This window comes from Phaenicophaeus curvirostris, unplaced genomic scaffold, assembly GCF_032191515.1.
Source record: "Phaenicophaeus curvirostris isolate KB17595 unplaced genomic scaffold, BPBGC_Pcur_1.0 scaffold_46, whole genome shotgun sequence".
NCBI lineage: Eukaryota > Metazoa > Chordata > Aves > Cuculiformes > Cuculidae > Phaenicophaeus > Phaenicophaeus curvirostris.
In genome coordinates, this window is record NW_027206669.1 from 283,588 (window position 1) to 301,319 (window position 17,732).

Sequence of the window (17,732 nt, forward strand, 5' to 3'; positions counted from 1 at the left end):
CTTACAGCTATAAAAGGGAGATAGTCATACATGGACTGTGATCCAGATGCAGATTTATCTATCTTCTAGTGCTAAGTTCTGGTTTTGTTATTTCCATTCATAATTTTTTAATTAGATTTACTTACAAAGGAAAGTTTAGCCAGCCTGAAAATTGCCCAAGTGAAATGTTGTGGCTGCTTACGGTTCTGTTTGCAAAACCATAACAGGAGCTTGGCACGTGCTTCGAGTTGGACACACATGTAAGCATTCTGCTGAGCAGATACAGATTGCAGTACATCTTAAATTAAGCAGAAGCTTCAGTAAAATACGAATACACACAGTGTTCTCACACAGATTTAGGACAGGACTCAAAGAATACACAAGTGGAGGAAAATCCCAAATGGCAAAAATTCTTATTGCCTTCTAACGAACTGGCAAACCATTTCTGGTCACGCCTCAGCTTTATATTTGTTTGTGATTTTCAGCTCTTGATATGGCAAACTTAAGAGTTTGATGGTTTCAAAAACAGAGGAATAGTGCTGGTTTGCTGATTTTTTTTTCAGAGCTGCCTTCCATTTCTGTGCTGACTATCAAAACTGGATAGAGATACAGAACTTTGGGAAAGTCAGGGATATTTACAGCAGCTTAAAAAAATAATGTATTACATGGCAAAAGAAGAAAACAAGATTATCATCAGCCTGTCCATTAACACTGATTCAGTGTTTATTAAACATTGCTATGCTGGTCTACAGAAGGATATTATCCAGTTCTAGTGATAGAAATAATAATTTTTCACGGAAAGGGTCATTGGGCACTGGCAGAGGCTGCCCAGGGAGGGGGTTGAGTCACCTTCCTTGGAGGGGTTTAAGGGACGGGTGGATGAGGTGCTGAGGGACATGGGTTAGTGATTGATGGGAATGGTTGGACTCAGTGATCTGGTGGGTCTTTTCCAACCTGGTGATTCTATGATTCTATGAAGTCAAAGACGTCTTCTGTTCACTTTCTGTGCTTCATATGTAATGCATTAATGCCTGATAATCTTTATAGACTTGTTTTGAATACAAAATAGTTCCTATAATTGCTGACCTTAAGGAATTCTATTAAGCAATATTACGTCAAATTTGGTTTCGTTTTTTAAAGATTCATCATGAGCTCATCTGTTCTAACATCATCTACCGTATCAGAGGAGGACAGTCCAATATTTCATGCAAAATAAAATGCATTACTGGTGCTTAACTAACAATAAAAATACATATAGCTGGTATATTAATAGTTTATTGTTAACCTAGTAGGGCTGGTTAATAAGATCAGGACTGCTGTAACTATTGTTCATTTTATCAATTTTGATGTATTTAGAAGTTTTTCTTTTTTTTTTTCCAAAAAAAAATGAAAGCAAATTGTTGGGTGCTAAAGAAACCCACCCAGAAGTTCTGAATGTTTATCCTACTAATAAAAGAAATATGTCTTTACAATTTCTGTAAGATATACAATAGCAGAACAGCAGAAAGCAAAAAAAGCTTTCACCTATCCTTTTTCCTCCCTACTTGAATAAAAGACACCACACAGCTATTTCTTACCAGGGAGAGGTTTTTGTTGAAGAACAGAAACACTGCCTCTCTCAGCATCAATTGCCATAACATATCCTTCCTTACAGCCCAAGTAAATCTCTGAGGTCGCAGTCCAGCAGTGGGCAGTAGGATGCACTGACGGCTTAGCAGAATCTCTTGGCTTCAGCAAAAAAAATAAACAAGTTCAATTAACGATTGACAAATATCTGTACAAGCAGTTACGTACATTTTACAGCAAAAAAAAAAAAAAAAAAGAGCACTCCCTCATAGAGCCTGAGCACCTGTATAACTTCAGTCCTATTTATTCAGTTAGTCCTTCACTGAGGGGAGTAATTTGAAAAACGAGAACATTCTCCAGAGAAGTCTGTCTGGAGACAGTGGTGGAGAACTCACCTCTCTCTCTAGAAGCTTGTCTGAATGATGAATTATATTTTCATTTTAAAATTACATATTTTAAAATTTGAATTTATCTGAATTTATTCTCCAGCGCTTGTGTCTGTTACAGGTTTGTCCCCTAGCTTGGAATCCATCCGGTACTTTCCCTACCCTTGCAACAATGCTGACCCACCATAACCAATATTTTAATGATAAAATTATGATAAAATTCAACACTCTGAGACCCCAGAAGTTTGTTGTGGTTTTTTTTTAATGTCAGAATAGCACTGGAAGCCCAAATTGAAATGGTTACCCACTATTATCTCACCCTGACAAATGTTTTTCAAATTACTTTTCAACATAGTCTTCCACTGCATAGACATTACTTGCACATGTGGTCTTGCATACTTGGCAGTACTAAAGCACACTTTGTTTGAATAGTTTAGCGTATCATATAATCCAAATTACTCTGTAAAACAGCTCTGTCAACCTTTGTGTCATCTGCAAATTAGTTCCAGAAATATCCTTGCCACAGACTTTGCATGTGCCTTGAATTTCATTTCACTGAAATAAATCTCATAAATCTATCGTTCTCAAATCAGGAAGAACAGAAATTCACCATCAAATGTTATTAAAGACAGTGATCTGCTCAAATACAATAGTAATAGGGGTCATATAAATACCACGATAGAAAGAAATAGATGGAACAGGGTTTGGGGAGGGGAAAAGGGGAAGAAAACACAAGAAAACCTTGTAAGAACATTTAAGAGAAGATCCAAAGCATGTGAGCAGAAGTGGTGAGGAACACTAGACAATAAGATGGATGAAAAAGAATGAAGAGTCTGTAATTCTATAAAACAACACCTGCTGTCTCAATAAAGGTTCTATAAAAAGGAAATATAGGTGGACTTGGGATGAAAACATAGGACAGAGATTCATAAGCGCCTAGATGTTGCTAGTAAAATATGCCAAGGGCTGGCTACATGATTCTGGGTAAGAAGCCTACTCTCTATTTATGCTTACAAAGCATTTTGAATTTCTCAGCGGGGAAATGTTACAGAAATAAAGTATATTAATATTTACTTTATAAATCAAATAGGACTAACAGTAATAAATCTATAACAAATGGGGCTTTACATCACCCAGAAAAACATTTAATATAGGCATTTTTGCTGATTTTATGACTCTTGAAGATCACAAATCTTTGGGAAGGCTGCAACTGAGCTCCTGTGAATCAGGAGCTTTCTGTGTAAAGATGACTTCTATAATATTCCTTTGTACCTGCTGCCATGACTGTCTTAACACATAAACTAAATAAAATATGGAAAACTGAGGATGAGATTGTGTAAATTCTAAACTAGGTTGCTTCCTGAACTGCGCATTAGTAAGGTGGTGTATAAAATTATAATAATGATGATGATGATAATGCTGTCTTTCTTTGAGCTTCTCTCCCTTTTAAGTAGCAACTCTTCAGAGAAAAAAAATCCATGATGGATCCTTGTAATGAAAAGTTTTATAAAAGGACAATTAAATAAAATTGGTACTGGATGCCAAGAGGACTCAAGTATTTTTAACTGCCATTTTTTTTAGAAAATGTTGAGCCTAATACTAAATCTTTTCTCCCCCCGGCTGGTCTAGGTAGTTCCAATTGTAAACGATAATAAGAAGGAAAAGGCACACATCATCATTACCTACCATTTACACTTTATTCTCCCATGCTACATGACTGGAATATTTCAGTGCAGCATTAACTAAATAAGCCTGACCAGAGACAAAGGCCTACACAGTAAAAAAGGAAACTACTTTAAGTACCTTCTCAGCAAGACGTCTTTCCATTTCAAGCTTAGCCAGCATTTCTGCTTTCTCTCTCTCTTCTTGAGTCAAGTATTTTTCAACTTTAATCTGAAGGAAGAAAATGAGGGTCATATCAGGGTTCTTCTCTCCAAATGTGATCACATGCAGACTAAGAACCTTTGGAAAGAGGGGCAATACTAATTCTTGATGCTTTTTGTATCTCTGCTCCATGATAATACTCCTCAAGAGGACATTGTTCTTTCGAACACCCCTGAAAGCATATTTAAAAATGCTAAAATAGAAACTACCATCATTTTTGTTGAGATTAGTTGTATTTCTTGCATACCTTTTCTGACAGTGAATAACACGAACTGGTGAGAGAACAGAGAGAATTGGGAAAGACTGACCAAAAGAGCATGAGATTGGTGGAATATATTGTATAAGAAGCATGGTGCTTCTTTATAAATTATCATTTCAATTTATAATTACAGTACTAAGCACGGTTTAGTACCCACACACTTAGTCTAAAACTACTTAGTCTCAAAATGGTGCTCAGAATAAACAGAGAAACCCTTATCTATGGAAGTAAACCCTCCAAGCCTGGCTTGAATCTTACACTCAGGAACAGGGGGAATATCTACCTAATTTATAGCCAATTAAAAACTTAACATCAACGAATTAAGATTGTATACATCTTATTCATTTTGGATTGACTTATTATAAGTTTTCTCCCTAAAGAGTGAAGGGAAGCAAAAGAGACAAAAAGATGATTTTAAGTACACAGACACATCTGTTTTCAGCTTTTCAATGTCTGGCAATGACAGGAATTAAATAAATATATTTGAGTAGGTGAAAGAGAAAGATTCATTTTTCAAACACCTCTGAATCCTGAACTGTGAGTGCTCGCTCTGGTATCTCATCATCTGTAAGAGCTGGCTCCCACACTTCCAACTGCAGATCAAGTTGTTCCAAGATTTCTCGGATCCTCAGGTTTCTTTCTTTCACTCGTTCTATCTCCTGCTCCTTTTGTTGTGCAACTATGTCAAATTCCTTATTAAAAGCAGTTTTCAGTTTGTAAATGATGTCCTGAAATACCAAAAAGGGAAACAGCAATATGGCACAGGTCACATCCATCCATGATTATGGGACCACTCCTCAAGCCATCAAAACCATAAATGTGTGTAATTGTATGTGTGACAGGGAGATAAACTGGTAAAGCCCTTTAATGAAAATCATATAGGCAGAGTTCAAGCTTTGTTAAATAGAGGTGGGCAAACTATCATTCGTGGGGTTTTTTTCCCGCATAGAAATTTTTATTGCTGCATATTGCTGCAAACACTGGATAGAAAATTCTATTTGCTTGTTTTTGAATTCTTTGGCTGAAAGAAGGGGCCTCAAAGAAAAAAAACACATGACCTATAAATCTAGAGACTGTAAATCACAGGTAGAGGGGCATACTTTTAAGGGACATACACGCTAAGGACATATTTTCCTGATTTTTAAGTGATTCATCCTGCAGTTTCAATAATGCTTTTATGTGATTTTCTGCCTGGCATATGTAAGAAAAATTCCCTCATTAAATAAATAAACAAAAGTCGTAAACTATTTTTTTAAAACAGCTAAGACCTTACAATGATTTTAAAAATCATATATTCTCGGTGCTTAAATTCTTCCTTTAGCCTACAGAATTGACCTCAACAAAGCAGAACAGAATATTAAGAGAGAAAACTATGTGTGTCTCCTACTACATCAATTTAATAAAATGAAACATGGAAAGGATTTCAGTTCTATCACCAGATTTTACATTTTGAGATGCTTTAGCTGTCTGCAATTTGTATTACAATAAATATTTTTGTGGCCATGATTATTTCATTGGTTTCTAATACAATAATAAGTTATGATGTAGTAAGGCAGGATGGCAGATAACATAAAGTGTTGCTGGGAGACAAAAGGCTGTGCTCAAGTGTTTGTCAGCTACCTATCTAACTCTCAGCAAATTCACTGCACTGGCCAAGAACACAGCAGACTTGTCTGCTATTAGATATATCGTATGCATCTTGAAAGCCACACAGTAGAAAGATCTCGTTACATCCAAACTTACATCTAAAATTGCTCCTTGTGTTTCTTCCCCATCTGCTTTAAAAACTAGTGTATCTACTAGATTTTATGTATTACAACGCATAACTGTTGAGCTCTGCTACCAGTTGTAGCCTTAAAGAGCTCTGATGAGGCTTTACTGTTGTTTAACCACTTCTGCCCTTGCAGATCATCTTCATAAGAAGCCTTTTATGTAGCATGTTTACTGCTTAATAAACAGGCCAGGGTAAGAGAAGGGAGAGTCGGATAGTAAAGAATATTAAATAACAGAAACACTGAAGGCTCCAAATGAAGGGCTGATAAGACTGTAAAGAAATGAAATGGTGTGAGGATACAGCTGAACTTTCATTCAGCAGCAAATAGTATGGAAAGAGGTCATGTTTCCACAGGCATGCTGAGCTGTGCAAGCCAGCTATACAAACACCAGAGGACAAATAGAAATACTCTCAAACTGGGTAACCAATTTCATAAAAACGTTTTTCTTCCACACCTGAGCTGGCAAATCCACATGGTGCTTTGCTGCACGATGTGCATTTATCTGTAACACAGTGGCCTGTGCAACTCTCCATTGTAGTGTCAGTACACCCAAAATCTGAGCGTCTGTGACTGCTATGAGAACCCAAAGGTGTGGCAGTGCCACTACAGTAATACAAACTTGAAAAGACATCACCTTTAATAACACTATCTGATTGACTTTCTGCTCCCTACTGTGCAAGTCCAGTTGGTGGTACAGGATAGATGTATCTCCACCATACTGAGAGCTCAGACTTCCAATCAGGCAGGAAGATGCATTATCATCAGCCGTTACATCTTCTGTCTTCTCTCGTTCTTCCTCAGGTAATACAGTCTCAGACTCAGTCTCAGGATTTTTCTTCTGAGCCTGAATATCACAAACATGACAACTGTGTTAATTTTGTATACGAACCAGTGGCACACGTATGAAAAAATTCTAGAGATCATATTCTGCAATTAAGCCCAGTGATCAAAAACCCACAAGTTGAAGTGAACATATACAGAATATTTGGTCCAGTTGTAGGATCCCCAGTACAAGAAAGACACGGGCATTCCGGAGCAAACCCAGCGATAGGCCACTAATACAATTAAGGGTTTGAAGCACCTAATATGTGAAAAGAAGCTGAGCGTGCTGGGATTGTTTAGCCTCAAGAAGGAGAAGGCTTGGGGGGTGGTGTTTAATAACACATATAAAAACCTGAGGAGTAAGGACAACAGAGCCAGACTCTTCTCAGCGGTGTCGGTGACAGATTGAAAGGAAATGGTTATACATCAAAATACAGAACATCCAACTTAAGTATAATGAAACACATTTCCTCTGAAGGTTGTCAAACATGGGAGAAGGTAGCCTATAGAGGTCATGGAATCCTCCATCCTTGGAGATATTCCAAACCTGACTGGACATGGAGCTGAGTAAATTGTTCTAGGTGGGCTGGAGTAGATGACTTCCAAATGGCTTATCTAACCTCAGCTATTCTGTGATTCTTCAATACTAATGCATTTGTTCTAAGTAAAACCACAACATTTCATCTTTACGAATATCTTCAAATTTTTAGGGAAGTATTTCTACAGCGAAAACGGACCCAAGAAATGTGTCTATGTAAAAAAGGGGTTAAGATGCCAACTCAGAGCATTCTGATCTGAAATGCCTATATGCAGTACTTCAAAGGGATTGTACCTCATCATCAGCTGTCTCAATCTTCTTTAACTGGAGAACTTTCTCCAGAATTTTCAGTTCTTCTTCAGTACGTTCCTTCATTGGATAATTTTTCACTTCAGAAGCTATATGGAAGCACTGTTCAATTATATTTTTTTTTTAGAAAACAAAAACACCCAAGGTAAAAACTTCTTCAGAACACATCTGTTAATTCATTTGTCCAAAAACTGAATGCTAAATAGTTACAGAGGCTTCTTAAAATCAGAAATAATATTGATGATCAATTAATGTAGACAATCCAGCAAGAATATAGGAGTCAGAAAAAAACCATTTGCCTTTTTGGTAGTAAAAATGGTTGGTTTAAAATTTGCTGCCTTTATTTATTTTTTTTTTTAAATAACCTCTGGCTATGTCCTCTTTATTCACAGAATTCAACCAGGACAAGATTTTTGGTAAAATTACTCGGTCTTTAACCACCCTTGAGATAATCTAGTATCACTAGTTTGACTAATATCCCTCTGTTTAAAATAGGCAAAATCAGGGTTAAATTTTGCTTTTACATTCTGTGTTGCAGAAGTCCTACTGACCCAACACAGAAATATAATATTTACCTTCTCCTTTTAGCAACACTGCATGAAGATATTCTCTAGTATCTAGGAACTAAGGAGTTACTTATTTGCTTATTAGCACATTTATCCACTTTAAAAGGCAAAATCAGCCAGGCTCGGTCAAAATCAACAGAATGAAAGATTTGCATGAGCCCTGGAAAGAAGTGGTTTTTTTCCTCATACCATAAGCAAACCAGAAATGTGTTATACTTCTATTTATTTTGTTTCAGTACCTTAAGGAATCAATAAACTACTGCAGTAAGTGAGTTAGAAAGTGATGGTTACCTTAACAGCACGTCCTTTTACACACATTGGATCCCAGCACTCATGTTTGATGACACTCTGCAAATAGCAGTTGGCTAAATTCTCCATTTCAATCTCCTTCCTCACCTTTCAAGATACAGAAAAGAAAATAATGACATGTGGTGCAAACCAACAAGATATAGGCAATTTGTATTGAGTTGTTGAAACAAACCTGGCAGATTAAATGAATTACCCGTATTTCATAATCTTAGACTACTGCAGCTATCTTCTCCAAAAATGATATTGCATACTACTGCTACTGAAAGGTGTCATTTCATATGTGAAGAAAAGCATTCCAGAACTTAAGCAGCGCTGTACCCAAGGTCACAGTGTCAGATTTACAGTTTCTGGCATAGATCATATTCCAACTGGCAATATCTGCATTAGCAGATTCACCTGCTTCAAAAAGTGACTTAAAATACTTTTACGCTTTCCTGCTTCTCAACAGTGAACAACTTTGAGATCATCTTCTATTCTTCAGTTATTGCTTCTCCTTTTCACTGCTAGTTTTAAAATGTTCTCTTTCCACTCTATCATACCCTGGCCACTTCTTCTTCAGCCTTTTCTTGTGCTCTTTCCTGTTCTACATCCAGGTTGAACTTTCCTGCTAGCCCCACATTTCTACTCAGAGAGTGAAGTCAAGCCCCTCAAAGCATTCAAATTCTGATTAAACTGGTATTTGCCTTTGTTATGGGCAAGCCTAACTCTCTAAAGAGCAACAGTTCTGCTCATCAGTTAAAATGAAGTTTAAAAGCTAACACATAACAGCAACACTGGTGACTAATTTGCTACAAGAACTTTTCAGTGTGTTGTCACATCACCTCTTTGGAAGGCTGTTTTGTGGGTGGCAGTTACAGAAAGTCCCTTGGCTCTGATTCAGAAGTGAACAAGCAGTTTGGAGGGCAGCAAAATGAAGCCTGACTAAAACAGGTGTTTAGGATTTTCTTTTAATCTTTTGATTGAATTGCAATATCCTTACTTGCCCTCCAACATTCTTCATTTTCTCTGTGCTTTATAGCTCTCCCCACTGCAATATCCATAGCTTACCCATCCTCCAACAACTCTTACTCCAAACCTTTATGCCCCTCACCTTAGCACAATAAAACCATCAGCTTTCCTTGCAGTCCTCTATATCCCATACTGCAATATGCTCAGGCTTCCCCTACAAGCTGGCTTCATCCTCTCCTCTCCCACTGGTATCCTTGGCTCTTACCTTTTCCTACAGTTTTTGGCCTGCCAGCTGGGCTTGTTCAAAGCCCAGTGAGATACCAGATGGGAGCACCTCAGACCTTTCACTTTAAAGGAAGTTATAGTCTTTTATTTAAAGGATCTGTCTTCTGAGGCTGCAAAATCCTCATTCCTTAATCTCGGTGCCGATTTTGAAACAGTGAGAGTTAGGGCTAATTTTGCCTTTGTTTACAGCTGAACATACCAAACAGCTGCATCACTGATCACTCTCAAGAATAAAACTTTACTCTGAAAACTAAATTGTTGACTTAGTGGGCATCAGGTTTCTCCATAGGAGTAAGGGACTTAAGAGGTATAAATGATCTTACAGGTATAGCCAGCAAAATTTTCTGTGGTCAAAATATAAAGAAAGTAACTCACTAGCTGGCGGTCTTTTGAAATAGATAGCGTTGCTATATCCCGAGCCTTCTGTTCCAGATCTTCTATCTGCATTCTCATTTTCTTGTGCTCCCATTCCAGATGAAATATCACTTTAGAGAAGTCTTTACATTCCACCATGCTAGCAATCTTTTTTCTTCCTTGAGCCTGAAAAAATAGATTAATCTTCATTAACATATTTTGCAAATTATGGAATAATTATTTGCAACAAGTTGGACAAGCTTCCAAAGTTATAATTTTAGTAAGAAGAACGTGCTATACTGCAGTCTCTTTCTAGACTTTGCTCCAGATGGTTATCTTTTGTAGAATTTTTTCCCTTTTATGCTCTGTGCCACAGCCTTAGATCAGAGGAGGAGATGGAGAAAATTACAGCTAACCTCTCTCTCCACCTTTCTGTCTTTTGAACATGAAGGCATTTTAGCTCTACAGAATACAAATCAGCCCTCTATAAGGTATTCTGCAGTCATTACTGAAGGCTTTGTCCAGTAGCAGTTTTTGTACAGCTAGAATGCCTAAGAAAAGAACCTTTTAATGGGAGTATGAAGCACTGTTTTAAGTAGCATCACCATTTTCACCTTACATAAAAAAGTGTATTATTTTTTAAATCTTAATGTAAGCTACTGTTCAAATGCTTCTTAACTGTGCCTTTGCCTTGAGGGAATTTTCAGACTGGATTAGCATTTTCTGTTTACAGCGTGTGTAAGTGATGGTGTGTCTAAAAACTGTTGCCATTTTATTGGTCTGAATTATATTGATCAAACATCAAGAAAGCAATCTATATTGCAATCTGTACATCGTGATAAGAGACATTACGGAATCCTTAATAGCTTCTAGATTACAATTGAGCCTCCTGGTGTGTAGTAATGAATTGAAACTAGATGTCAAACTGGAGAAAAAGCAGAGCCCCTGAAGGACAATACATTTGTTTAAAAAGCTTAGATTTCCTTCAGATAATGCAAATTACCATGATAGAGGAATTCAGTTCTTCAATAACATTACTATTAATGAGAATGGCATCACTGTAGTCTGGGATCCCAGTACTTTCCAATTCCACCTGTCCTTGCTTTAGCAAAAACTGGACAGTCAAATTCCTTTGAAATTTCTTCTTCTCTTCCTGCACCCTATAATGGCAGAAAACAAGAAGTTAGTGATTTCAACAGGTTTGCATAAATCCTCCTATGATTCTCAGAATGTTTTTATTTATTACTGGTGAGAGGTATTTTCATGTAGGGGTTACTCTTTAAGAGCCTGTCTTGTACTTGCGCCCAAAGCGACTACAGAATTTGCAACTTATTTCCATACATGAAGTTTTCAACCACTGATTCAGTTTGACATACTCCAGCTCATGTTCTGAGAGAAGGTGTCTGTTACTGAACAGAAGTTTTAATAACAACTGAGAAGGATATGGAGAAGACTCCAGCCAGCACCCTTTTTCTTGTATAATTTATCCCCAGATTTAGAATTATAGAATCATAGAATAACCAGATTGGAAGAGACCCATCGGATCATCGAGTCCAACCATTCCCATCAATCACTAACCCATGTCCCTCAGCGCCTCGTCCACCCGTCCCTTAAACCCCTCCAGGGAAGGGGACTCAACCCCCTCCCTGGGCAGCCTCTGCCAGTGCCCAATGACCCTTTCTGTGAAAAATTTTGGTTTGGCCTGCTCACATGTGGTGCAATCGCACCTCATTTCAGAAATATTGTAGGTCTCTAGGATGGATCCTAGAGAAAAGAGTGTTGGAGAACACCACTGCATAATTTTGTATGTAACTTTCAGCTCTGTGTCGGTAGAGTAGTAAAACATAGCAAAATATAGGAAAAGAAAAAAAAATACCATCTAAGTTCTTGGAAAATGCCTTCTAGTTCTGACTTAATCTTCTCATCGTCATCCATTCTTCTCTGGAGAAAGGCCTGCATCTCTGCCAGTGTTCGGTCTTTCTGTTTCACCTAAGCAAGCAATATTGTGACATTCTGAATTTTTTCAACTTTGTCAGTATGGCAGGGCAAGACTCTTCAAGAACAGAGAAGACAAGTTCTTAAGAAGACAAACATATGTATAAATACATAGCCTGGTATTTTGAGAATCTCAGCACATGGACAAGGAGGTTACAATCATAGAATCATAGAATGGTTGCACTGGAAGGGATCATGAAGATAGCTAGTCCAACCCCCCTGCAGTGAGCACGGACATCTTCAACTCGATATCAGAGTCCCATCCAACCTGACCTTGAATGTTTCCAGTGTTGGGGCATCTTTATACACTGCTCAGAAAATAATTTATTCATTTACACGTATTTTATTCACATGAAAGGAAATCTGTATATCTTTTGCTCAAAGCTCATGTATCTCTGTCTCTGGAAAACTGAGATTTACACCTTCATGCTTTTAAGCTGAACAAACAGCTTGCTAGAACTTTTCCACACCATCTGTTAGGAATTGCTCTTGACATTCTAAAACAATATGGGAATGCATGGCTGCAAATGTAGACTGATAAAGGGAGAGAACAACTCCAACAGATGATGAAAACCGAATGCCTTAATATTTTTTTTGGTATGGACAGAGGAAAGGTAATTTTTTTTTTTTTTTTTTAATGAAACCACACCAAAATCATAATCATTCTGATAAAATCCATTCACATTAATATGCTAATTTTTCCTGTGAAGGAGAACTAGATCCCATTTCCCTTCATAGCATTTCTATTATTCTGAACTGAATGTGGTCAGAAGCAACCTTCAAACTCAAATGCAGCTTGTGTGTGTGCTGCATTGTTGTTTCACCATTACCTTGACCCTGCACTTGAACTCCGTAGAACTATCAGATCCGAAAATATCAAGAAGTATACTGGAAAAATAAAGAATTTTACATACCAGCTCCTCAGTTTCCATTTTATTTCTTCTAGCTAGACAAAAGCGTTCCCATATAGATGGGTCTAAGCCATTAGGCATGTACTCAGGACTATCCAGTTCATCCATGGATTTCCTTAACAGGGTACGTGCATGTTTGTAATCTTCAGCTGAGCCTGAACAATTGCCATACGGGTTTGCAGTGTCAAAGGCCATTTCTGTCACTGGGGCCCTAGTGCACATATAGAGTACATAAAATATTTACTTTTTATTATCTCTTGCACAAAAGAAGTGCAAAAACAACTATGAACATTTCATTCTTTCAAGTTCCTAGCAAAGAACAAATAGGTAAGACTGCATCTTACACAAAATAAGAATATATGTTTTTGAAACCTCATGATTATTTAGATTGCATTTAAAATAGATTGTGGGGGGTGAATGAGGAAATATAAGTACTCAAAAAAGCAATTGTTAAATAGCCAATAAAAAGCAGGCAGCCCACTGATTATCAAAATAATTTTGACCATTGAAATAAATAGCATTCTCATTCTTGTCTCCCAAGAAACACCAATATTTAAGCAGATGGCATCAGGAGGATCTTACTCTGGTCGACGTTTGTAAAGTTGGGAAAGCTCATTAAGGAGATCAGCAGGTAGGTCAGCAAACTCCTTTGTAAAACCACATTCCAGTTTCTAGGAGGGAAACAGAAAGCTTTCTTGTTACCAAAACGTTATTTTTAAAAAAGCATTAACCTGCTCATACCTTAGAAATATAGAACATGGTGCTCTTCCAAGCACTGTCAAGCATCACAGGAATCCGGGATACTTCATTAATTTTTCTCTGCACATACTCTCCTTTACAACTGAATTTCAGCAATCAGCAAGTTGACCAGAACTCATCCCATGCTCACAGTGAAGTACATTCTTCTTGTTATCAAGACACAGCATTAACTTTTTAATTTGTGAACCTCCTTGTGTTTGTCAAGAGTCTCACCTTCTCTTCAACTATTGCATTTTCATAGGTGTCCATGTAAGCCACAATTTTATGTTCTGTAGTCTGGAGTGTTTTCGTAGTCTTGTCCTATAGCAAAACCAAAACATTTCAGGAATGAAACTCACCCAGCAGAAGCACCAAGCAGCCACTCATTTACACTGATGAAGCTGACGCTTTCTTATTTCTAGAGAAAAACATGTGAGCTGTTTTCACTAACAAGTCAATGCCTTCTTCTGCAGGTTAATTGTAGATACTGCTAATGGGTGAGCAGGTGTGAAATTAAATTAGTCCCCTGCTTAAGACAGTAAGAAATTTGTGGAAGAAATATACAAATGCTTACAAGTCTTCATATTAAAATCTGAATGTAAGGACCTTTGTTGATAGTTGTTTTCACTTGCACAAAAATTTCCTTTTCCTTTCACATCATCACAGGTAACACAGTGCAAAAATTCACAAATGCTGTTCAATGGAGTGTTTTAATTTGAGAATGCAGCTTCCCTTTCGTCATAACATAGTTCTGCTACCTGTCAGGATACTACGTCTTACTGAGGCTGTTAAATGCCTCTACTCTGCTGGGGAGATCCTTCTCCTGTATTTCACAGTTTGTATGGACCAAAAGATCTACCTATGGGAAGAGTTAGAATTTTTTTTTTTATATGATTTGGCAGGGATGGGTAAACGCTTCAGGAGACTAAATTGGTCAATAAGATTATAAACACTTTGTGCTCAAGGGTATGTGTGTCAGATACTCAAAAGCAACCTCTGTCTATGCTTTGAACTGGCAAACACAAGTCAGCATGGCCCTCACTTCAGTGAAAAACTTGATGGCATTACACATCTTCATGTCCTAAAAGCATCATAGTTGCTGCTTCCAGCTTGACACTGGATACTGAAAAATACTATATATAACAACCATTAGCAGCATGCCCTTCTGAATGCATAGAATTTTACCAAACAACTCCAGCTGAACCAAAATGAGTATATCTATTAAAAAACATATGTATTTATAAAGTATGTCACCTGTACAAGTTGAAAAATATATCAGTGACCCTGTAAATTGTCAGAAAATAATCTACAGCAAAATTTTTATTTGGAAAGAGCAGTCCTCACAAGAAAATGTTTTGTAAATATTACACTTTTCCTAAGAACAGCATTCCAAATGACTACTTACTTTTTCTTTCTCCTTTTTCACAAGAAAATTATGAAGTCCAGCTTTTCTAGTGTCCAACTCCTCATCCAACAGTAAAGCGTAAACAAGATTGACTATTTTGAGTTCTTCCTGTAAAATGATTGTATTAAAAAATGTTAACTTTCCTGATGCACAGTGACAGAGAAGAAAAATCAATGTTCTCTGCAATACCTGGTAGACGACCATCTCTGATTTCACTTTCCTTTCAGAGAGTTTACACACAATCTCATCAAAATTTCGTGTTGTTTCCTGGATGGAAGCTTTAAGTTTCTTCAGTTCATCTTCCAGTGCCTGGAGAAGGGAAGGACAAGAGCAGCAATATCACATCTAGAAGAACAAAGAAGCTCAGATATTGTAGAATGAAAATATGGAATTGTATCCTTTAGCCAAAAGGTCCCAGAAATTATTTGTTTGGAAGGAGGTGATGCCAGGCTACCGAATTATGTTGTCCAAATATGACTTCGAAGAATAAAAAGAGTTGTATCATTTGCGTATGGCATCAGCAACTCTGGGAATGGAACCTGAAAAAAATTTTAGGAATACTGGTACATTTGTGAAGGAAAGTTACTGTCTGTGAGATGCCACAGGCTTTGGCTTGTATTACTTGGTATAAGTAGAGATTGTCTAGTCTAAGCTAGGACTTCTTTCATATGCCACATGATCTTTGTTCTTCACTTGTTCTCCATTTATTCTGTGTATTAGCATTTTCAGAAGTAGCTCCTGAAACTCTGGTGATGAGCATGTTAACAAAACCACTCCTTTTCTCATTTTAATTTACCCTTCTATATTCCTCTTTTTCTTCATTCAGTTCCTTGACTTTTATCTCATATTCTCTAAATATTCTCTTTTCTTCTTCATTCCAAAGATGCTCAGGCTTGGACAGAAAAGGAGGTGGAGGAATATCCTGGAAGAATTAAAGACAAATATGTTTCAAAAGCAACATTAAGTCCCCATCTGCACACTAACAAACTCTAGCACATCTCAAGATGAGTTAAAGGTATTCCTTAGTGGTAAATAAGGTACAAGACTTAAGTCTAAGTTACCTATATATTCTGTTTCTCTGGTCTGCCACTTGCACAGTAATTTTGGTGACACATATTGTGCTATTCTCTCTCAATTGCTTATAGGAATTCACTGCTGGATCTTGTAAAAGACAAGTATTTTGTACTCAAACATACTGCTGTAGATACTAGATACCTCACGTTTTCTGCTTCAGAAAAAAATCTAACTCAAAAAGGTAACCCAAATCTAACTCCATGCTAACGTATACTTCTAAGTGGAGCCCTTATTTTCCAAAAGAGATCAATTCCAGGGAAAATGCTTGGTCCTGCCGTACTCTTTTTCTGTGACATTTCACATTTGTTCCTTTCTTTACTTGTGTACTATCTATATTGGCTGAGTTAAAATGGAATACAGTATTTTTCTGTGAGATCACAGTGATGGAAAACAGGCTCTTCCTCCACCAGTTGTTATAATGGTAATACCAGATTATGTTCCTGCAGTATTCCACTGTGACAGGGACAGGTGTTATGGATAAGTCATACGCAGGCACTAGAACTCTGTGGTCTCTTTTGAGTCCAGTGTGTGGTCTCTTACAGAGTCTATGTAGGTTTAATGCAATTCTACAAGTCTCTGACTTTCTCCTATCACTTAGGTTTGAAATATTTGCTAGTTGAATTTCACACGTCCTCTAAAAGCCCACAAACCACCTAAATGATATGGCAGAAACACAGCTCACCATCTTCAAGACGTCTTCCTTTTTGACTTCTAGGACTCCACCCATCATGTCATTAAGAGCACGCAGTCTGTCATTGTCCTGCAAACAACCACAAAAAATATTTTTGTTTGCAAAAGGAAGTGTAGTAATTGGAAGTTTTGAGAGGGATAATAGGGTAGTTCACATCTAGATCATCTGTACAATTATACGGTGTGTCACTAGTAGATTAATGCACTTCGGTGATGCCTGTGAAACATGATGAAAGTCTCAGAGTTTTTTCTGGTGGACGGATGTTCACGTACCAAATAACTTACTCAAACTGCCATTCTGGCATTCTAGAAAAGAATACACAGGTATAGACTACTCCTGTGCAGTTGGTAGGCTAGGCTGAAGGAGGCTATTGTGTTATTGTCTCATTGAGCATCTCTTTTGGGAACAGAACCATTTTAGGTTCTGCCCAGATGCATTTTAAAGCCAGAGGAAAGCATTACAACACCCTTGCCTTATCCCTGAAGAGCACAGGTCGCTCAGTTAACAAACACAGATAAAGCAGAAAGCTCTCTCTTGAGCAGCAGCATGCATTTAGAAATTTATCTAATCCCTAGTCACCTGATAGAGTATTTTTAACTGCCATTTTTTTTAGAAAATGTTGAGCCTAATACTAAATCTTTTCTCCCCCCGGCTGGTCTAGGTAGTTCCAATTGTAAACGATAATAAGAAGGAAAAGGCACACATCATCATTACCTACCATTTACACTTTATTCTCCCATGCTACATGACTGGAATATTTCAGTGCAGCATTAACTAAATAAGCCTGACCAGAGACAAAGGCCTACACAGTAAAAAGGAAACTACTTTAAGTACCTTCTCAGCAAGACGTCTTTCCATTTCAAGCTTAGCCAGCATTTCTGCTTTCTCTCTCTCTTCTTGAGTCAAGTATTTTTCAACTTTAATCTGAAGGAAGAAAA

General features: G+C 37.4%; 1 protein-coding gene across 1 annotated transcript in view; it reads right to left on the bottom strand.

Moving 5' to 3' along the window:
• Positions 1-12,012: 12,012 nt before the first annotated feature.
• Positions 12,013-17,732, bottom strand: part of LOC138733914 (cilia- and flagella-associated protein 43-like) — a 42,029-nt gene continuing 36,309 nt past the window's right edge. The window contains 9 exon segments of the mRNA XM_069881430.1: positions 12,013-12,033; positions 12,806-13,097; positions 13,469-13,557; positions 13,859-13,945; positions 15,030-15,137; positions 15,219-15,338; positions 15,826-15,951; positions 16,786-16,863; positions 17,629-17,718. Of these exon segments, the coding sequence (XP_069737531.1) occupies positions 12,013-12,033; positions 12,806-13,097; positions 13,469-13,557; positions 13,859-13,945; positions 15,030-15,137; positions 15,219-15,338; positions 15,826-15,951; positions 16,786-16,863; positions 17,629-17,718 (1,011 nt within the window).